The sequence below is a fragment of the Hipposideros armiger genome, unplaced genomic scaffold (genome assembly GCF_001890085.2).
Source record: "Hipposideros armiger isolate ML-2016 unplaced genomic scaffold, ASM189008v1 scaffold_386, whole genome shotgun sequence".
Classification (NCBI taxonomy): domain Eukaryota; kingdom Metazoa; phylum Chordata; class Mammalia; order Chiroptera; family Hipposideridae; genus Hipposideros; species Hipposideros armiger.
Window position 1 is genome coordinate 133,570 of NW_017731736.1, and position 23,782 is coordinate 157,351.

Consider the following 23,782-nt stretch of genomic DNA (forward strand, 5'->3'; position numbering starts at 1 on the left):
AGTGTTCCTTTAAAAAACTGAACACATTTTTGTATTTTAACATGTGCACATGCGAAACAAATTAAATTCTAACTAATATATTGATTTTATATCCCCCCTCAGGTCGATGGTCCTATACAGCAGAAAATTTCCCAGTGGCACATTTGAACAGATCAGTCATCTTGTGAAGGAAGTTGTCTCCTTGACAGAAGCCTGCTGTGCTGAAGGGGCTGACCCTGACTGCTATGACAACAGGGTAAGTTTACTTGGCCTGGCCATGTTTATGGTGGCCATAGAAGGAAGCCAAGATAGTCCTTTATTCTATTCCATAGCTTTGGGAAATCCTAGATAGCAACTCAACCCACTCCCATTTTGGGAGAAATATGAAGCCTATTATCCCTAGAGCCCAGGTTTATTCTAGCATAACGAATCAATTTTGCCCACTAGTCCTACAGGTTCAAATGAGAAAACAGGGACATATATCAACTTATAAACCTCTTGAAATAATTCTAATGTATTCTGTGTATCTTAAAAGCCTACCCATACCTTTATCATTCCAAGCCTGGTACTGACCGCCCCAGAACAATATATATATATTGTTCAATATATATATATATATATATATAAATAACAATATATATATATAACTATATATATATATATATATATATATATATATATATATATACTACTACATTCTGTGTTTTCTCCCCTGAAGTATATATGCAGAAATTAAAATGCTGCAATGACAGGGTTCAAAATATAGACTGAAATACAGCTGAAAAAAAAGTGAAAACACAGGTGTTTCTAGCAGTTTACTAATGTAGTCATCAGGTCTGATGCAAATGACATTTAGATGTATCTTGATAAAGGCTTCTGCAGTCAAATGTCTCCCTGCAAAAACAGTGTTACAAAGATCTGATCAGGATATATTCTATACAATGATTATTCTTACTCATTAATTGCTTTACCTGATCCTTACCTACTTTCTAAACATTTTATAATTGTTTTCTCTCATCACCAAGTTCATAAACAACTCTCATTTCAAACCTGACCTTCTGAACCACCCTAAAATAAACAATCATCAAGCTACCAACCATAATCAAAATAACAAAACACATTTTTATTTTATTTCATGTATTTACTAATCAATCCATTGGTCAGAGGTAAGCTATAGGATTGTAGAGACAGATCATAAAAGAACAGAGTTGGGACTCACATTTTTTGCATACCACCTTCCTCCTCCTGCTAGTTCAAAGCATTTTTCTAATGTTTTGACACTTTTTTAAAGAAAATGTTTTTTATTTGAAAGGAGGTAATAAAAAAGGTAAAAAGGGGATGTTGCCAGGGAAAGAAATGGAAAGGAAAAGGACCTTCACTGAAAAGAGATACAATGATAAAAAAGAGAGTTCCTGGGCCGGCCGAGTGGCACATTGGTTAAGAGTTGACTTGGGATGCCAGAGGGCCCCGGTTTGGATCCCACATATGAGGGCCAGTGACACTGCCCTCTACAGCTAAGATGCTGGACAACAGCTCAACCTGGAGCTGGGCTGCCATGAGTCGCCGGCAACAGCGTAGGGTGCAGCCCCTGCTGCAGTGGGTTGCCACGGGCTACCGTGTGTAGCCAGCATGAATGGCCAGCAGCCACCCCCGTGAGTGGCCGTCCAGAAGCCCGTGACTGATCTGCCTCGCCCAGGAAGAGAGCAATGATGGTGCCAACTTGGGCCAGTGAAGCAACATCCTCCACTAGACTGAAGAACAAAAGGACAGCAACTTGTCTGTTACCCTTCCCCCTATTCCCCAGCACTGTTCCCATCCCCCAATTCCCCAATAAAAATCTTTAAAAAAAGAGTTCCTAAGAATTCCTAAGTTCTGAGAATCTGATAAAAGTCGATGTGGGAAATGAGAAGATGTTTACTTTTGGTTTATATAATTCATCATGTTGTTTTTCTTCATTGATAGGAAAGATCTTTAGAAGTTTGCCTTTTAAAAGATAATTAACATGTAAAAATAACTGTAAGGATGTAAAAGCACTTTTTCCCATGTAAATCCCAAAACAATTTTTTCCATAATGACAATTTCTATTCTACATTTTTATCCTAAATTCTTTCCGGAAAGAACATTTTGTTGCTACAGTTACATTGGTGGTACACTTGCCATAGGCTTAGTCTTCCCATATGTATCAAGTGTATTAGTGTTGAGGCAGTAGATTACGTTCTACCAGTGGTTTTCAACCCACACTAAATGTTAGAATAAGCTTTGGGGCTTTGGGGAAAAAGATTGTCAGGCTTCATCTTTGACCTATGGAATCAGAATATGGAATCAGCCCAGGCATTTCTACTTTTATCCATGCTATGAGAGATTCTGATGCAAAAGCAGGCTCAAGAGCCACTAGGTAAAAGAATGCAAACCAATGGAAAAGACTAAAGCAGGCAAGAGTTAAGAGTTGGCTCCTGTAATCAAGGGAAAGGGGGAGGGCAGAGGTAAGTCCTCATTCTCCATGGGGTGTCTGCAGCAGAAAGCAGGTAGGAGATCGTATCTGAGCTTTTTGAAATGACCTCCCTTATCCTCAGAGACATTAATATCCCCATGGAGAGGCCCTGGGCTAGAGGATAAAGCTTTCAATGGTTATGATCAAACACAGTCTACTTAATAATGAAGGTTCTGTTTTCATTCTACTCTGAGGAAAGTCATTTATTAACATAAATAAGACCTTGTCCTTTCCTATAACTATGATTATGCCACCTGCCATGTTGACAAATCATCTCATGAAGCCTCTGGTATAGACGGTTGCTACTAATGAGAATTTTAAAATTTAAGACTAAAGATGCTACACTGATGAATGGAGAATTACAAGCCTGGAAACTTGTATACATATGAGTTTATTTGCTTTTCTTCTCTCATTCTAGACCTCAGCATTGTCTGCTAGGTCCTGTGAAAGTGACTCTCCATTCCCAGTGCACCCAGGAACCTCTGAGTGCTGCACCAAAGAGGGCCTCGAAAAGAAACTCTGTATGGCTGCCCTGAAGCACCAGCCACAAGAATTTCCAACCTACGTAGAGCCAACTAATGATGAAATCTGTGAGGCATTCAGGAAAGACCCCAAGGAATTTGCTGACCAGTAAGCTGCTTTCATGAGAAGTAGAACTTTAGGGCGTGAAATATCAGAACTGTATCTAATCAAAGCCCGGATTCTATAGAGACACTTCTTCTACAGCAACCTTGACAACTTTCAATAACAATAACTTGGCTTTCACTCAAGGCAGCCCATCTCTGTCAGTCCTGATTACTGTAAATGCCTTTCTCAGACAGAGATGAAATCAACTTTCCCAAACTCCCACCCAGCGCGTTCTATCTATTATCTGAAGCAGAATTACTTGGATTCCCTGTCCTCATGACGTATTTTCAAATATTTGGCAGCAGCTATTGTGACTCTCCTTAAGCTAGGGATCTTTGCATACTCCACCTGATAGAATTTTATTGTTGTGCACATTTTTAATACTTAATTTCCAGCAAAGCTTAAGAGATAAACAGCTTCTTTTCCTTATTCCCACAGTACATCCCCAGAAATAGTTGTGACTATGACACATGAACTATATAAATAAACATATTACTTTGACCTTCTCATGGTGTAACATTCATCAGAAGCCTGGTTATTCATTGCTTCTTTATATTAGTCTAAGAAGATCATAAAAATGGGGGAAAAGATCAATGATAATGGAAATATATATATATATATATATATATATATATATATATATATATATATGTCATTCAAACTGGCTTTAAAAGTATGAAATCAAGGTGACAATTTTACAAAAATTGGTTAGCTTGCTCATTGCTGTAAATTTTCAGAGAGGATTTTGCCCAAGATTTCAGAGCCTCTTTTAGGCCCATAAGGGCTTATGTGCCTAAAAATTTTAAAGATTTCAATAAATAAACTTACACATAGTCATTGTCTAGAACAGTAAACTGAGATAGATAATGAAAGGTAAATCCATTAATTACATTCATTTTAGTTAGGTCAATCAATATTAATAAGCAGCTACCATGGGCATACACCTGAGACATTACGTTATTAAAGGTAAAAATGGCCTTCCTCTCAAGCAAGTCACATGGAAATTTAGGAAAGAACCTGTTTTTATTTAATGAAAATATTGATTAAAAGTGACTGGTATTATAACCTTTTCTGCAAATCCATAGTGCTTTTTACATATCAAAACTATAAACTAACTTAGCATGCATCCTTTCAACATCAAAATACTTATAAGATTTTGTTTCCTAGAAATGTTTTGACAAATTCTACTATTTTTCTTCCCCACAGATTTATGTATGAATATTCCATTAATTATGGCCAAGCTCCTCTGCCACTTTTAGTCAGTTACACCAAGAGTTATCTGTCTATGGTAGGGTCCTGTTGTACTTCACAAAGCCCAATCACATGCTTTTTCAAAGAGGTAGGTATCATTTATTACATAGTTACCTTTTTTTCCCCTCCTTTATTAATGCTATTCCTGTTTTAAAATGGTAGAAGTTCAGATTCTGAAATCAGTAAGTTTCTAGCATGCCTTTTTTTGCATTTTGTTAATTGGAAAAACATACCATCATTTCTGGGAAAGAAATACAAATACATTTCTTTGATCAGAATTGAGTTTTGTAGTCATCAAAAAAAGTCATGATATTTTACATCCCTGTGACTATTTTTTTCAATTGTAATTGACATTCAATATTATATTAGTTTCAGGTGTACAGAATAGTGGTTAGACATTTATACACGTAATTTATGAGGTGATTCCCTCGATAAGTTCAACACCTACCAGCAGAGGGAATACAGTCATTAATATTGTAATAACTATGTAGTGTCATATGGGAATAGACTTATTGGGGTGATCACTTTGTGAGGTATATAAATGTCTAATCACTATGTAGTTTTGTACACATGAAACTAATATTGGGTTGTCAGAAAAGTCATGACACATTTTTGCAACAAAAAAACATAGAAAAAATATGTCATGACTTTTCCAACAACCCAATATAATATTGTTGTGAATGTGAATTGAAAAATAATTTTTTAATTAAACTAAAATTTCTAAAAAGTCATGATATTAATAGTCTCTTTTTGCCATTACTACACACTGCTTTCAATGGATCTTAACCATCTAATGAGATTCTCTAACTTATTTTCTAGAGACTCCAGATTAAACATTTATCGCTTCTCACCATGATGTCAAATAGACTCTGTTCACAATATGCTGCTTATGGAAAGGAGAAATCAAGGCTCAGGTAAAGCTTAATTACCATTAGTATGGTTCACTGATATATATATATATATATATATATCAGAATCACTAATTTATACTTACATCAGTGTCTAGGAATTTACCCCAAGGAAACTGCCCTGAGTGTGAAGATTTAGCTACAAATATTGCTGCTCTTTTTTTAAAATATGAAAAAATTAAGACTTCCTAAGTGTCCCTAGAATAGAGCATACTTAAATCAATTATGGTATATCATAGGAAAGAATGCTATACAGTTTGTTATAATTATATTGTAAAGGAATATTTAATGAAAACTATAAAACATTGACAAAAGAAATTGAAGATACAAAATAAATAGGAAGACTGCATGCTCATAAAATGGAAGAATTAGTATTGTTGAAATGTCTATACCATCCAACACAATCTACCGATTTAATGTAATTCCTATCAATATTCCAATGACACGTTTTTCCAGAAATAGAAAAAAAGCATCCTAAATTCATAGGAAATATCAAGGGACTCCATATTGCCAAAACAATCTTGAAAAATAACAAAGCGGCTTCATACTTTGATTTCAAAACATACTACAAAGCAACAATAATCTAAATGCTGTGGTACTGTCATAAAAAAATATACAGACCAATGGAATAGAACAGAGACCTCAGAAACAAACCCTTATGTATTTGGTCAAATGATTCTTGATGAAGGTGACAAGAATACACAATGGAAAAAGGACAGTTTCTTCAACAAAGAGTGCTGCAAAAGTTGATATCCACTTGCAAAAGAATCAAGTTGAAACCTTACCTTATACCATATATTAAAATTAACTTAAAATATGTTATGTAAATAAAGACCTAAATACAAGATCTAAAACTGTAAAACTTCCAGAAGAAAAAAGTGAAATAAACCTCAAAACATTGGATTTGGCAATGATTTCTTAACACCAAAGCACAAGCAACAAAAGCAAAAATACTCTGTCATAAGAAAAGATGAAATACTGCCATTTGCAACAACATGGATAGATCTTGAGACCATACTAAGCAAAATAAATCAGACAGAAAAAGTTGAGAACCATATGATTTCACTCATGTGACATATAAAACTGAAAACAAAAAGCAAACAAGACAAACAAGCAAAAACTCAGACACAGACAACAGTTAAGTGCTTACCAGAAGGTAAGAGGGGAGGAAGAGTAGTAGGACAGGGTAAAAGGAGTCAAATATGCAGTGATAGAAGAGTTGTCTCTGGGTGGTGAACACACAGTGTAATATATAGATGATGTATTATAGAACTGTACACTTGAAACCTATATAATTTATTAACCAATGTCATCCCCATAAATTGAATTAAAAAGTAAACTTCAGGTAAAGGATTTAAAAAAGAATATTATGCAGTCTTAAAGAAGAAAATCCTGTCACATACTATAATAGAAAATGGATAAACCTTGAGGACACTATGAGAAGCAAAATACAGTCACAAAAAGGACAAATACTGTATGATTCGTCATATGGAGTATCTAAAGTAGTAAAAATCATAAAAACGGAAAGTAAAAATGTGGTTGCCATGGGTGAGGGTACAAATCAGTGTTTAATTATAAAGTTTCAGTTTTACAAGACAAAGAAGATCTATTGATCTGTTACAGCAACATGAATTTACTTATTATTGAACTGTACACATAAAAATAATTAAGATGGTAAATTTAATGTTCTATGTTTTTAACCACAATATAGAATATTTAATGATATAGAAAAGATTCCTGATATAGTAAGTGAAAGGTAAATATGTCAATTATTAGAGCATAATCCCTTATAAAATACTTAATACATTGTAAACCTTATAGAATACTAAGGGTTTCACACCAAAACATCACCATGTATTAATTCTGTGGTTTAAGGCTGTATATCTCCATTACTTCTTTTATTTTATTTGTACTGTAGTTTCTAAGTGAATTTACAAAAACATTTATGATGACTGATGAGCCCCCCAAACACAGCATTATCCTTATGAATAGAGAGACATTAATGTTTTCTTTACTACCATTTTAGATCTAACATTTTAAAGTTATGCTTCAACTATGTAGATCTGGCCAGGAGAGAAGCTGTATATGAGTACCAAATATTTTAAAAGATTCATTGGCAATGATTGACTTTTGAGTAGCAGATTCAGCACATAGGATCCATCACATGGCACATGTGCTCCATGTAGCTGTTGGGGACAGAGTTGGAACTATAGCATCATTCCTCCAGACTTGTGTTCATAACGAAACCAAGAAAACTAAGAATTGGGGTAAGCTAACAAATTCTTTTTTAACTGTTTAGCCATCTCATAAAATTAGCCCAAAAAGCACCTACTGCTAATCTGGAGGATGTTTTGCCACTAGCTGAAGATGTTACCACAATCCTCTCCAAGTGCTGTGAGTCTACCTCTGAGGACTGCATGGCCAAGGAGGTAAGAAAATCCATCACCATCACCATGTGCCATGCACTAAGTGGCGGGCGCTCTTCTAAGCTGCTTTTTAAATGCATCATCTCAATGATCCTCACGTGTATCCTATGAACTATAACTATCTTGCTAACTCCGCTTTACAAATGAAGAAACAGATTAGTAAGGGTCAATAATTTCTAAGTCACACAACTCATAAGTGGCAAAGCTCACACACAAGGACAAGATTACTTGATTCCCAAGGACTCAGTCCACCTGCGGAGCCCAATACAGTATCCCGTAGCTGTATATGGTTAAGTTAATTATAATTAAACTGAGATAAAATTTTAACTTTGGTTCTTCAGTCACACTATGTTACAAACGCTCAATAGTGTTAGTACAGATACAGAGAATTTTCATCATCACCTAGTAAAGTTCTATTAGACAAGACTGCAACCATTTTCTATTAGAAGATACCGTTTTTATTATGCCTGTTATAATTTTTTCATCCAAATTTTTTCCAACATCTGTCATTCTCCAAGTCTGTAGACCTCTTTAGGAGATCTTTTTCCTGCCTGGTCTTTTTAATAGGTGTGTTTCTACAACCTGACTTATAATAGCTAGTAGGACTCTACTGTATGTATCTATTGCATGTACTGCATTTATCTACCATATTTTATTTAACTAGTCCTCTATTATTGGGTTTAGGTTGTTTTGTTTTTTGTATTATAAGCTATGTTGCTCTTAATAGCCTTATAGCTAAATCTTCTCTTCATCGTAATTATTTTCTGAGGATAAATTCTTGGAAGTCAAATTGTACATTTTAGGGCTTTTAATACATATTGCAAATTTCCCTCCAAAAATATTCTACCAATTTGCTTCCTAAGAACATTCACACTGACTTTTGTATATACCTCACCAGGGCTGGTAGCCTATGTAAACCTTCCTTACTGTTTTTGTTTGTTTGTTTGTTTTGGGGTGGTTTTTTTTGTATTAAACAACAGAAATTTATTTTCTCCCAGTTCTGGAAACTAGAAATCCAAGATCATGGTGCCAGCAATATTGATTCCTTCTGAAGCCTCTCTCCTTGGTCATCTTCTCTGTGTCTTCACATAGTCTTCCCTCTGTAACTGTCCAGGTCCAAATTTTTTTCTTAATAAAATTATCAGTCATATTGAATTAGGGCCATCCAAAAGGCCTCATTTTAACTTAATTACCTCTTTAAAGGAAACTTCCTTACTTCTAATTGGACTTACCAAGAAATTAACAATACACAAAATCACAATTACTTTTGTAGCTGCCTGAACACACAGTAAAAATCTGTGACAACTTATCCACAAAGAATCCTAAATTTAAAGACTGTTGTCAAGAGAAAACACCCATGGACATTTTTATGTGCACTTACTTCACACCAGCTGCTCAACCACTCAAGCTGCCGGAAGTCGAGCTGCCCACAAGTAAAGATGTGTGTGGTAAAGGCAACACTGAAGCCATAGACAGGTAAGTAGAACTGATCTAATTTTTTTCTTGACAATATTGATATTCACTAGCATTAAACAACAAAGAAATTATTGGGTTGTCGGAAAAGTCGTGACGCATTTTTGCAACAAAAAACATAGAAAAATAACGTCATGACTTTTCCGACAGCCCAATAGATGGGGAAGAAATGGTAAACCTTTATCTGCTTTCAACCAACTAAGAAAAGAATTAAGATAAATACAACATTGGTTACATACACTATGAGTAGCATACACATACTTATGGCATAAAAATATTTCACATGTATGTTGAATTAACAGGTCAGCACATAATTTTCAACATCATAGAGATGAATTTAGACTGCATTGAAACTCTGTCTAAATACTCATTGTTTTTTGTTTTTTTTTTAAGGCAATTTTTTTTTAATTGGGGAATTGGGGGGATGGGAACAGTGCTGGGGAATTGGGGAAAGGGGAACAGACAAGTTGCTGTCGTTTTGTTCTTCAATCTAGTTGTGGAGGACGTTGCTTCACTGGCCCAAGTTGGCACCATCATTGCGCTCTTCTCTGGCGAGGCAGATCAGTCGCCGGCTTCTGGACGGCCGCTCACTGCGGCTGCTGGCCGCTCACGCTGGCTGCTGGCCACACACGGTAGCCCATGGCAATGCACTGCCACAGGGACTGCAGCCCACGCCGTCGCCGGCGACTCATGGCAGCCCAGCTCCAGGTTGAGCTGTTGTTCAGCATCTTAGCTGTGGAGGGCAGTGTCACTGGCCCTCATATGTGGGATCCGAACCGGGCCCTCTGGCATCCCAAGCGAGTTCTTAACCATCGCGCCACTGGGCCGGCCCAATACTCATTGTTTTTATAAATGCATAGACAACGATGGGCTCAGACAATCAAAGAATTTACACAAATCTATTTGCACAGAAAAGCCACTTAAAGTACCTACTTGATGCTTTATATGGAGTTAATTGTATTATTGTTACACAAAGGACAGTTCCATATGCATTTAAAGTAGGTATGTGTATATAATATAGTATATAAATGTATATATAGTACATATGGAGCTTTAATTCAGTATTAACTAGTCACAATAACTTCAAAACAACTATTAACTCAGATTTCATTGAGGATATTATTTTTAATCCTAAACATGTTGATTTGGATTCAGTTTTAGCTAAATCTTTTGTTTTTAATTAAAGATGTAGAAACCAGGTGCTCTGCCTTTGTAATAGATGTCAAATTTCAAACCATGACAGGCATATGCAAATATAGCTATGCACATTAAAGTGTATCATCTTCTTTCTCTCTCATGCTAGGTATACATTTGAACTAAGTAGGAGGGCTCATGTCCCGGAAGTCTTCCTCAGCAAAATACTTGAGCCAACACTGAGAAGCCTTCAAGAATGTTGTGACTCTGAAGATTCTACTGCCTGTTTTAAGGCTAAGGTATACAATTTGCTAGATTTCTTTATCAACCCTGGTCTAGCTCAAGGGTTGGCAAACGGTAGCTTACAGGCCACATCTGGACTGGTGCCCGTTTTTGTATGGCCTGTGAGCTAAAATCATCTTCCATTTTTAAATGGCTTTCCAAAAAACAACTAGCATTTCATGACATTAAAATTATATGAAATTCAAATACTAGTGTTCATACACAAGCCAGTCTCACTGTTTATGGCTGCTTTTGTGCCATAATGGAAGAATTGAGTAGATACAACAGAAATGATATGTGGCATACAAAAAAGCCAAAAATATTTCCTATCTGGTCTTTTACAGAAAATGTTTGCCAATGTCCAGTGTAGATTAAACACTTGTACTGACATGGTACATGGAATTCTGATTTGATGCCTCCTGGAACAGTATTAAGAAATAATTTTCAATGTAATTACTATTTTCTTACAGGTCCCTCAACTGAAAATGGAGTTATCTTCTCTCATTGATAAGGGACAAGAACTATGTGCAGATTATTCAGAAAACACATTTACTGAGTACAAGAAAAAGTAAGGGAATTGTTCTGGCCATATCCCATCAATTTATCAATATTACCCTGGTATTATGATTTGAAAGCATAGTTGAAGACTTAAGATATGCTAAGTGAGCAATATAAAAAGGAGGTCCAATTAAAAGAGTATTTTAAAATAGAATCTAATATTTGTGTAAGAAGAAACTTTTTTCTGGGGTGGGGGGGAGTCATGTATATCAGATGAGAGGTAAATTAGAACACAGCCACAAAAATATAAATTACAAGATCTGGAGGGTCTTCATGTAAAGAAATTAGCCCATAGTTTATTAATCTGTAGATGTCGCTATACGTAATTGATAAACTATAAAACTGCTGGAAATGTTTTCTAACTTAATGCCATATTGTCTGACAAGAGGACACAAACTTTTAATTAAGAATAGTATCACCCATTACCAGTATTATTCTCTATAAACCCCCCCAAAATGTTAATTAACCATCTATAATGTTGTCAATAGTCATTTTTCTCAATTAAGAGGAGAAAGTGTTTCTTTACAACTAGATGTTAAATAGGCCATAATAAGGAAAGTAGTTTTACTGGGTTCCTGAAAAATGTCTCTATTGAAAGGACCATGGCATTCTCCAATTCATTAAGTAAATGTCTTAGATCTATTTCAAATCATCTTGAACAACACAGGCCTCAAGTAAGAACAAATAGAACTCCACAAAAAGACCTTTCTAAAGAATTCCTAAATCACTTCTTTCAATGACCCCCATGAATTCAACTTTAGCAAAGCTGTAAAAGAAAATGAAAACTGTGAAAGCCTTAAGTTCACAATTGTTATTTACCAGTTATCAGAAAATTGTATAGTCGATACTTTACGGAAGTAGTATAATGTTAAACAGATAATGCAAGATTAAGTTCTCTACCAACAGTTTTAAACTCCAGAGTTGCATGGAGGTAATTAAGTGATAGTTGATATAATCTCTGTTCCAGATGACTATGTACTAGAATTCACATTTAAGGTTATGAAAGAGAAGATTGAGACTATTCATTCTATGTATTTGAAATCCCACCACCCCTTTTCTCCCCACTTTCTCTGAGTTCCTTCTGGTCTCACTGGCTTCCTCTCCCAGCTGGAACTCACTCATTTCAATAACGCTTTAGGAGCAAATTAGTCCCCCCACACACTTGTCCCTTCCCAGCATCCATCTTGCCAACCCCAGTGCTAGATAAATATGGGTCTCTTCTGCCTCCCATGGCCTTCTACTGGGCTGGCCAAGTATTCTTGGAGAAAGTCATGAAACCAGGCTGAGTTGTCCACCATGAGGGTAGAGAGTTACCAAGATCATAGCTCAACCTGGGAAAGAATCAAGGAAATTTAAATCCTAGCACCACATTAAAAGTGACAGAGAGCTGTTAACAGCAGAAGCAAAACAAGAACCAAAAGTCCCTAACTTTGAAAGGCATTTTGCAGCATTGCTAGTTGAGAAGTAGGCAAATGAGGGGAAACTTGTACAAAATATGAGAGACGAGAAAAAGAATTACAGTAGCATGAATTTCTATAAGGGAAACAGTCTTTAAGGGACTTGAAACTTAGAACTGGAGAGATGAGAGGTCAAGGGAAATAGAAGAGGAAGTTATCCAAGTTGATATAATTCAGCAAATTTAAGGGGAAAGGCTGAAATTCAAATTCAGCAGCCACTTATCTTTACTTTCATGATCTTAAAAGAGGTATAGATTTCACTTTCTAATCTCAAATTGAGTCACTAAAAATAGTTCCACAGATATATAGAATTTTCTTGAGGGACAAGTATTTCTATTTTCATTTTTTTATTATAAAATATTTGAAATGGTTATCATTTTCCATTAGAAATGTTTATAAAGTACATCTAGTAAAACCTTACAAAAAATGGTCTTTCAGACTAGCAGAACGATTGAGAACAAAATTGCCTGATGCCATGGACACAGAACTCGAAGAGCTGGTTGGCAAGCGCTCAGACTTTGCCTCCAAGTGCTGTTCCATAAACTCACCTCCCCTCTACTGTGATTCTGAGGTAAGAACAATTGACCCTTCAGTTATCACTGCACAATTTTTGAAAGACTAATGCACTCAGATTTACTCATTTCTTTCTTGTTATTAAAATGCCATTACACGGCAGTCTTTTCCTGGTGCTATTATAACTTTGTTGTCTTTACAATGAAAGAAAAACGACTGTTTTCATGTTATACTAATTTGAAAGCAAACTGAGTAGTTGCAAAACTTATGAAATTTTAAACTTTTAAGGAAAAAAGTGTGAATACAGGCAGCAAAGTATAGTAAACGTTTTTCAAACTGTAGGTTGTAATCTATTAAGTTTTTTAAATGAAAGGAAAAAAGATTATAAATATTAATCCATCTAACATAGTGAAAATAAGTATTTCATGAAAGTTTTATTTTATATATGTATATTTTATTAATTATATTATATATGTATATAAAAATTAGGCTGTGTGTAAAGTATGTACATAGGTATTAGTGGATAGATTGATATATATACTTTTAGAAAAATGGATTATACTACAGCTTCTAACTTGATTATAAAAGTTATTTAGCTTTATTATAACACAAGAAAAAGAAATGCAACTTAATTACTAAAGGTCATACAAATGTTTCTTTCCCATAAGAGTTATTTTCTAGAAGTTAAAAAAAAATTGATATGAAGCTGTTAGAGTCATTTTCAATTGTACATTTTCCTTTTAGACACTATCAATTGGCTTCCAACTGTGTTATCATATTTTCTAATTTCCCTCCCTACTCCTAATTTGTTAGTTCTTGGGTTCATCTTTCTTTAACTATGACACCGCCCCCCCTCTCCCCCCACCCCCTGGCTTCCTCACATTTCCTGTCTTCCTCCTCTCTTGCTTTTCTCCCCCTCTCTGCATTTCTCCCTCCCTCTCCCCTCCCCCTCCCCCTCTCTCTCATAGTTGCATAGTTGCCAGATCTTTTTTTCTTTTACCTTGTGCAGTTCCAGCCAGACCTTTCATTTTTTCTGATAGGTTGATTAGTGTATTCCTTTCACCATATCTGAGCTATTAGTTTTCTCCTAAAAACCACAGTGTGAGGCTGGTACTTGGTGTTCTATCTTTATGTCGACTGAAGGTATGAAGGAGTGGAGGAGAGCCCAGTTTCAATTGTGTGGATCCAACGTGAATAGACTTGATCTGTGCTTTCTCCAACATTTTGTTACATGTCTTATACTAGGATTTCCTCCTCCTAGTCAGTATCTACCCTATACCATGGGAGACGTCTGGTTGGCCCTTTTCAGATACATTCATCCCATCTGTTCACATCCTCCATTTGACCTGTACTCTTCAGCAGTCAATTCAATTATTTGGAAGAGTCAAAGGATAAGGATAGCACTCTATTTCACTGCACTGCTAATTTGGAGATATTAGTGTCAATTCCAAGAATTCTCAGCCATTCCATTTCTGGAATATAGAGGCAGGGTTAAGGACCAACTCTGCCATATCAAAGTGTGCTCTTCCTTTGCTGACCTCTTTCTGAAGTTCATGATATTAAGTTGGTGGCTGAGATTTATCTGACTGGATTTTATTATTATGCCATATATTGGTGAAAAAGGAGAAGCATTTATGATACATTTTTGAAGCATTATTTTTTTGTCCATAAAGTAATTTAACTATTATGTAAAGGTCAATGCCACTTAGGCTAATCATTTAATGCCAAATAAAAGTCCTTTAAAATAAGTTAAAGAATGTTTTTCCTTCTAAGATTCAAATGAATTTTTATTTATTAAACCATGAAAGCAACAAAACCTGGTTTTATTTTATTCTATTATTTTTCTATTTCTATTATTATTCTGTTAGAGCACAATTGAAAATATCCAAGAACCTAATAAAAAAAAATCACAAAAGTTTAAAATATGGGAAGGCTATAAAAATCATCTAGTGTAATTTTTCACTCAATTCCTCCCAGAGATCATTCAGCCTCTATTTAAATACCTATAGTCAATTTATTTTCTCCTAGAAGTAGCCTGTTACACTGACAGGTAGCTTCACTTATGAGAATATTTTTCTACAGTTTAAACCATGATAGCCCCTCATAATTTCTGCTGAGTCTAGTCTGGCTTTCTCTATCAACTGGAAAATATCTATTCTCTGTTCTCAATAGCAGCGTTTTTACAGTTGAAGTGACTTTTTAAAAATTAGGCTGTGTAAAGTATTTTTGAAAGTCTTGAATTATGCATACCGATTCTCTTAATATTTTAGTGAGGCTTTGCTTATTTTTTACTGGATAGTGCCTAACAAAGCCTTAATCAGTTTGACAAATTGAGCTATTGGGCTGTTGGAAAAGTCATGACATATTTTTTCTGTTTTTCATTGCAAAAACACGTTATGACTTTTCCGACAACCCAAAACATCATCTTGTTCATTTTTCTTCATACCTTTAGAGATTCTGATTTCTCTTCCAATTTCTACATTTACACTCTGGTCCCAAACCTCAGTGTTAATCTTGTTTGTAACAATTTGTAAAGTTAGAATTCCAGATGAAATGAGTACGATAGACTAAACTCCTATTCCTTAAATTCGGCTGAGAAATATATAATGTTAATCTTTCATTAAAATTCAAACCAAGTAAGAATTTAAACAAACAAAAAAATTCAAAGAGCTGGAATGTTGGGGTATTTTGGTCATTATTGACATTAAAACATTTAGCATTAAACAATTAAATTGAGCAGTTCCTTCCTTTACAACCATGTGCTTTTGGTAATACAACAGCTGAATTTAGGTTGACTTGCCCCAGAAAAATAAAGTCATCTTACCTAGAAGTTGTTTGCTACCAGCAGAATTTGCTCTGACAGTCTAATTCAGTCATTTTGAAAAAGGAAAAAAGTCTAAATATTGTTTTACATTCTGTTAAAATATCACTTTTATAACCCTTCCCCAGTCCCTTTAGCTCTTTATCTAGATACACATTTCCTTTTTTGACATCATACAAGACAAACTGAGCTTTATTCACAAAATGCATGCTTCCTTCCTGCAAGCCTCTGGCTTTTCATTTCCTTGAGTTGCTTTTCAGTATATTTTCCATTATAACATATTGCTATTTAAAAGCTGTTATCTTCAACTACAATGATGAGAAGCCAGGTTTGTAACTTTCTATTTTCTTTCTTTATATCCAGTAAATTTATAGCAGTGCTGCTGCCAAGTAGCCAATCTTCAGTAATTGCTAAAGAAGAGTGAGATGAAGGGAGTTTTTGAGATACTTGTACACATTTGATTATTTAGAGCATTCAGAGATTAGACCTTCTGGTGTTTCTACTAACCATTTTGATTATCTTTCTATGTTGATCTCATAGCTAGGTAAGTGATCTCACCTCTGCTTTCTGACTTCATGTTAGGGCTAAATGTGTTAGAGCAGCATTCACTTTAAATCTCAATGCTTAGTTTGAGTATTTGTCCCACTTACCTGTAATATTTGGATTATAATTATTATTAAATCTCCTGTCCTATATTTGCTTGAAAAAAATTTCCTTAAAAGTAATGCCCATCCACTACATTCCCTCCAAGTCATTTATATCCAGGGATCCATCTCTATCTGCCGTTCTAAATATACTTGGCATAGCCACTGGAAGAGTGGCAAAAGGGGTTTCTGAATCATATTTGTGTTTCATTATATGATAATCTAGCCTTACCCTCACCCTGATCCTGAAATGACTAGGAAATAGAAAAACCAGTGTAATTTTCTTTTGGTTTCACCATAGCACTCTCAGAATTGCTTCATTTTATTATGCCACTGAGGTCCATTGACTGCAGAAAAACTTACAGTTGCAAAATTAGACGAATTTTTTTTTTCTCTCCACCATCATTCAGATAAGGCACTCTTCTGAGAACTCATTACTATGCTTCCTCTAAGATGTCCCAACAGAGTGCTAGTGGGCATCAACCATGATTTCCCAAAGTATTCAGAAAGCCATTCTTATATGCTGGAATTATTAAAATCTTGAAAACAGAGACACATGCAAATAGCCAAGTGGACGCTGGGCGAAGAGAAGACGGACCCACTTCTTCCCTCCACGCCCACCACCTCCCCTTTCTGCCTCTGTCAGATTTCAGGAAAAGCTGGCATGTCCAACTATAGTTTTTTTTCTCTCTTAGTATATCTAGATTTTATGATCCTCAGTGTCGGAGTTAGCATTTATGAAGCCAATACTATTTATTAAGCTGAATATTAATAGCCTTATATGTATATGTTTACAGAATCTAAAATAATTCTGAACGTTAGGTACCATTTTAATTCCCATTTTACAGATGAGTTGAACGATATACAGAGGCATGATGTTAGAAAAATAAAAAGGTTATTTCATACAAGTCTGTTACTCTCCACATCATTGTCAGACTTCAACCCTCATTTAGTAACAAAAGCAAAATATTGATATTAAAAGACTATTAACTATTGATTGAAAGTCCAAAATTATTAAAAAAGCAAAACGACACCCGGTCAGTAGTATCACTGAATTCCATTATCATAGTCTACCGTTTCTCCTTCTAAGATGCTTCACTTCTCATTCTGTTTCATATTGTCCTCTTCTTCTACCCACCTCTTAAATGTCTATGTTTTCCAGAGTTTTTTTCCATGGTCTTCTTCACTTTCTACAACATTATATTTTCCTTGCGTGTTCTCATCCATGGACGTGCCTTTAATCTCCAAATCTCTATCTCCAGCCAGGCTCTCTCCCTTTAGCACCAACATTTTTATCCAAATATTAAGGGCTCTTGTCCCACAAAAAATTCAAACTCAACATGCCCCAAATATTCCCCTTAAAACCTCCTCTGAGGGGGGACCGACCGAGTGGCTCAGTTGGTTAAGAGCTTGCTCAAGGACGCAAGCTCTGAGCAATAGGGTTGCCGGTTCGATTCCCACATGGGCCAGTGAGCTGCGCCTGAGCTGAGCTGTCAACAGGTGGCAGGATGGCTCAGCTGGTGAGAGCACGTGCTCCTAACAACTAGCTTGCCTATTCGAGATGGTGGGCTATGCCCGCCCACAACTAAAGACTGAATTCAGCACCTTAAGCGGACCTGCCGCCCAGGTGGCTCAGGGGATAGAGCGTACATGCTTAACAACAAGGCTGCTGGTTCGACTCCCCCATGGGATGGTGGCTACACCCACCCGCAACTAATTGAACACAGCACCTTGAGCTGAGCAGACTGCACTTGGAGCTGAGCTTGCTGTGCCCTCCACAACTAAGATTGAAGGACAACAACTTGGCTGTTCCCCTTCCCCAGTTCCCCAACACTGTTCCCCTCCCCCGATTCCCCAATAAAATCTTAAAAAACAATAACAACAAAAAAAAGAAAATCTCTTATGGTAGTCCCTAAATTTATGACTGTCACTACCATTCACTCATTGTCCAAGATAAAAACAGTGAATCTTAATTTCTCCTATTTTCTATACATACCAATCAAATTCCAAATCTATCAATTCTAACTCCTCAGTGTCTCTCAATCTCCCCCAACCATCTTAAGTACATTATCAGGACTTAAATTTGGCAATTTTTACCTAGATTACAGCCTCCCAAATGGTCTCTTATCTCTAGTCCACTCCCAGTGCCTCACGCCCAATCCCATCACCATAGTGATGTCAAAATAACCTTCATAAAACACAAAATAGGGGCCATCCAAGTGGTGCCTTGGTTAAGAGTTAGCTTGGGACACAAGCTCTGAGCAGCAGGGCCCTGGTTCGGATCCCACATTAGGGCCAGTGACGCTGCACCCTCCACAGCTAAGATGGTGAACAACAGTTTGACCTGGAGCTGGGCTGCTATGAGTCGCTGGCGACAACATAGGCTGCAGTGGGCTGCCATGAGCTACCAGCATGAGCAGCCAGCAGTCAGGGTGAGCTGCCAAGAGCTGCCGTCCAGTGGCCAGCGACCAATCTGCCTCACCCGGGAAAAGCGCAATAATACCAACATGGGCCAGTGAAGCAACGTCCTCCGCAACTAGACTGAAGAACAAAAAGATAGAAACTTGCCTGTTGCCCTTCTCCGATTCCCCAACAGTGCTTCTCTCCCCCAATTCCCCAATAAAATCTTTAAAAACAAAACAAAACAAAAACAAAACACAAAATAGTTAATACATTCCTCTAAAGTTCTCCATTGCTTCTAAATTAAAGTCCTTTTTTTTTTAAATCAAGAGAGTTTGGACCGTTAATTTCCTCTCCAACCTGATCTATCACTGCTTCTGGTTCCTTCTCCTTTGGTTCTCCTGAACTACTTGCAGTTTTCCCAAGTACATTAAACTTGCTCTCACCTTAAGGCTTTCGCACCTGATGACTCATCCTGGGTTGCCCTATCTAGATGCTGTAACCTGACTATATCTTTCCTCAAGCTTCAGGATCCACTTCCCACATACCTCTGGGAATCCTTCCCTGCCCTCAAGCTCTTCTGTTGCCTTTTAACATTCTGGGCACACCCAATAATTAGCACTTATTAACTCTATTGTCATGTTTTTCTTGTCCATTTTTCCTAGAGTGCTGTAAACTCTTTAAAGACAGGGACAGTATAAAACTAAATAAATGTGAAGGGTGGCCAAAAAACAGTTCAATATAAAACTGCCTTTTGACAAGAATCCTTTCCTCTAATCAAGGTTCAAATTTTATATACCTTCTTCATGACCTGGTAGTTTATGAATAAAATAGTTCATTAATAATTATATAATATTCTTTTTTCATTTCAGATTGATGCTGAAATGAAAAGTACCCTGCAGTCTTGATGCATGTGTATTGTGTTAGGTAAGTATTGTTTTTAAAGGCAGCAAAGAACCCAGCTTTGTGAAATGTATTTTAAAAATCATAGAATGAAAAGATTTTAAATTATTTATTTTAACTTATCTATTCAAACTCATTTTACAGATGAGAATACTAAGCACCTAGAAAAGTTAAGGAGCTTACACAAGTATATACAACCAACTTCTGACACATTTAGGACTAGAATCTGGGTCCCCAGCCTGGTACTGTACCCATCATAACATTACATCTAAGATAATGACAGCATGAGGTTATTTCTGAAATTTTGATGCATTCAATAGAAAAAAATGTGAGTTCAAAGACAGAGTCTATCAAGTATTAAAGATAACACAGTAGATTAGATTGAAAGGGGTGTTCTTCAAATTAAAGCAATACTGTTGAAATATTATCACTTGTTTCTTTCAGATATTACATTTTCACCCATTTTAAAATGACTGAAGATATTAAGAGCATTAAATAGTTTAGACAGAATTCCATCTTAAACTGAAGATGACCTCAACTCTGCACATTTCGACAAAATATATTTTCTCTCCAGATTTATCTTTATTTTAAAGATACTATTTCTGAGATTTACAAATGGTGAAAACAATGGTTTTGGTTTATCTTAGACATTAATTAAGCTGAGGCTTTTCAATGATATAAAAATATTATTTTGCTAATTTACTAACAACTTTCCCCCAAATGATATGGAAGCAAAAGCCATCAACTAACAAAATTAAATTACTCAATCATCTTCAGGTTTTCAATGATTGACTGTTTGAATCCTCTGAAACCGTAACAAAGAAAATTAGCACTCTGAGAAGCAGTATAATGGGGCTGGCTGGTCAAGGAAACTCATTTTGGGAACTACCCAATCTAAATTAGAATCCCTACTCCAGCTATCTGTCTTTGTGAACTTGAGCAAGTTATTTATATTTCCTAAAGCTTGGGAGGTTTTGTAAAAAGAAAATGACAATATCCACCTCTCGGCACCACTTTAATGGTTAAGTGAGATGACAATGTTTATAAATTACCTAGAAAATTGTAGTCATCCTAGCAAAGTTGTTACTGCTGCTGCTAATATGAATCTAAAACACAAGTTTCCTTGCTTATATATGCCTGTGTTTTGTCATATAGATATAGTTAAAGGGAAAATAAATTCTCTGAATAATTTCTGGGGAAAAAAATTGAAATCTGAGTTATTTGCTATGTAAATATTCTAGAGTTAAATCTGGTCTCTTTATCTCATTCTACATGTAATCTCCCTAGAGTTAAACATCTTGATACACAACAGTTAACTCACATCCCATCCTTCAAGATATCTCAAGCTTTAATAGGAATCAGGGTTGTTGGTGAGCTCTATGATAATTTCGCCTTTGGATTTGTTGTCACTGGGCTATGTTTTGTTTAGGAGTTCAGAATGCACTTTCCAGTGTCTCATGTATATTCTTTCAGGCTAAGAAAAGGGGAGGCAACACTAATTTGATGGATTTCAAGAGATTTTTTTTTTAACCTAACAACTTTCAGAAATACTTTTAATGCTAAGTCAATAGGTAACCTCAGTTTTTTAGTGATAGATTGATGATTCTATTCTAGTGTATTAATTCTTCTGGTTCATACTCATTATTTTCATCTTCTATAGAAATGTTTTATCATTTATCTTGTGTTAGTTAATACTTTTCTATGGTCTTTAATTAGTCTTGCCATTTTTGCATGTCCCTGTTGTTTGTCTACCCAAGTGCATTTTGGTCAACTGGAAGGAAGCCCTAAAAATAACTCATATATTCCTTTCATAGATTTCAACAATATGCATCGACTCTTGAGGTCAATTTTATCCACTGCCTTTTTATTATAATGACAATCTGCAGTGATAAAGGGCTACCTACAGTTATATTAGGAGTATTTATGTGGCTTTGAAAGAGCAAACTATGCTTTGCTCACAAGGTTGTAGGACTGGGGCACATGATATCCAGAAATAATGATGCCACAACCTAAACGTTTTACTAGGTTTCCAAGACACAGTCAGCAGATTGTGGTTCTTGAGCTCCAGGGAGAATCTCATAGCTCTATAGGACAAGCCTCGATTCATTCAAACATCAGCAACATTGCCCCAAAACAACACAGCTACTCTCGATCCAGGACTTGATTAATGGTTTCATACTAAGTAGTGAGCACCAGTTCCCCCAGATAGACCAGACTTTTCTCATATTTTAAATTGCTTTGGAATATATCCATTTTCTTCTATGATTTTTCTCTTACTGTAACAGGTAAACTCTTCAGTGACAGAAGTTGTACAAGTTGTTTAGTGTGAAACAGTTTCTAAACCATTAAACCAATTTTGGCTGACTATATATTAATATTTCTTTCTAGTAAAACCATACCCCTCTTCAGAGGTTTGAACAGCTTATACAAGCTGAAACCTTTCTCCCTAGGTGCTCCCATGCTTAGATACACCTACAATTTATGTCTTCCAGTCAACAGTTTGTTGATGCTATTTCATTCTTAACTGAAGTCTTATTATAAACCCTGAGTTGTCAATCTGGTAGTTATTGGTCCCCTTGATCAATTTTTTTCTTCAAGGCCCCAAATTGATTTGCATGTCCGTTGGAGAACGAATTACTATCTCTTAATTAGTCCCACAAAACCAGCTATCTTTTTTCCCCTTCAGCTTTAGACACAATTAGTGTTCCCTGGGTTGCCAACAAATAAAAAGAGCTGGCTCACACTGTAGAATCAGTTTGGATGGAAAATACTTTAAATACCGGAATCACACTCAGCACAGCCAGGTGCTTACATTATAAGAAAAACATAAGTGGGGGAAGCACAGGTGTGTCTCCTATCTCATCCTCACTCCAAGGCATGAATTCACTGAGAACAATGAAAGGTAGAATTTCTTGCACTGTGCAAATAGAATGATACAACTCTGCTGTACTCTATTGGAAAAGGGTGTGTGTGTGGGGGGTGAAATCAAAGAGGAGACACATTTGCCTCATTATAAAGTAGAAGGTGATTTAATAAAAACTCACACTCAGTGTTTTACTAAAATACAACTACTGAACTATTATCTCAATTCTATGACAGGAAGTGGCAGGGGAAGGCTAATGTATCATTGGTTACTGCTTCCCCCGCCCTCCCCTTGCAGTGAGTATTCAGTCTCCTAAAGCAGGAAATTACATACATCATTAATTAAAAGAAAAAACAAGTGTATGATATACCTTGGGAATTGCCTACTTTTTTTTATTCTGGACCTGCCTTGTGGGCCATCATGAATATATGGGTCATGCTAGATAGGTTTATCTTTAAACATAAAAATAACTTGACCTTATATGCATCTGTTGAGCAGTATTATGATTGTTGCCCGTTAACTCTTGTTTCTCTAACATTTTCCATTATTCTCATAGACCTAGAGCTGCAACCACCCTGGGAATGACATCTGATGGCCTAACCGAGGCAAAACCAGAGCTCCTGGGGAGACTTCTAGGATACTCCTCACTTTTTATCAGCCACAATATCTTCATACAATGATAAATATAATGATTTGATATCAAAATAAATTGAAATACAATGCAAACCATAAATGTTTCTGAGGATGTTACAAAACCTTCACACTATTTCTGTGACTTTCACACAAATACTACAGTAGGTAACCTCAACCTTACAAGCCCCTTTTTCCAGATCTCTGCTGTGTCTCTAAAAGATTCACAACTTTGAGCATCCACTTTACAATTTCCAACACATTAAGCTCCACTCCTGGATTGCTTCTCAGGCTTAAGTATTATTAAGGAAAAGTTAGCCAGCCTTCCACCATAAATAGCCTAAGATAGCTCACTTCTTAAAAACAAAACAAACAAAAAAACATTAGGGTGATGTCCTCTTCTTTATATCCTCACTTACAGG

The 23,782-nt window shown here is 36.0% G+C and overlaps 1 protein-coding gene across 1 annotated transcript in view; it reads left to right on the forward strand.

The window, feature by feature from the left end:
• The window catches only part of GC (GC vitamin D binding protein), a 38,399-nt gene extending 14,936 nt beyond the window's left edge, over nt 1-23,463 (forward strand). Inside the window, exons 3-13 of the mRNA XM_019663230.1 lie at nt 103-235; nt 2,889-3,100; nt 4,304-4,436; nt 5,168-5,262; nt 7,556-7,685; nt 8,956-9,158; nt 10,459-10,588; nt 11,042-11,139; nt 13,025-13,157; nt 19,837-19,891; nt 23,287-23,463. Of these exons, the coding sequence (XP_019518775.1) occupies nt 103-235; nt 2,889-3,100; nt 4,304-4,436; nt 5,168-5,262; nt 7,556-7,685; nt 8,956-9,158; nt 10,459-10,588; nt 11,042-11,139; nt 13,025-13,157; nt 19,837-19,872 (1,303 nt within the window). The 3' untranslated portion in view covers nt 19,873-19,891; nt 23,287-23,463. The remainder of the gene's footprint in view (nt 1-102; nt 236-2,888; nt 3,101-4,303; nt 4,437-5,167; nt 5,263-7,555; nt 7,686-8,955; nt 9,159-10,458; nt 10,589-11,041; nt 11,140-13,024; nt 13,158-19,836; nt 19,892-23,286) is intronic.
• The last annotated feature ends 319 nt before the right edge of the window (nt 23,464-23,782 follow it).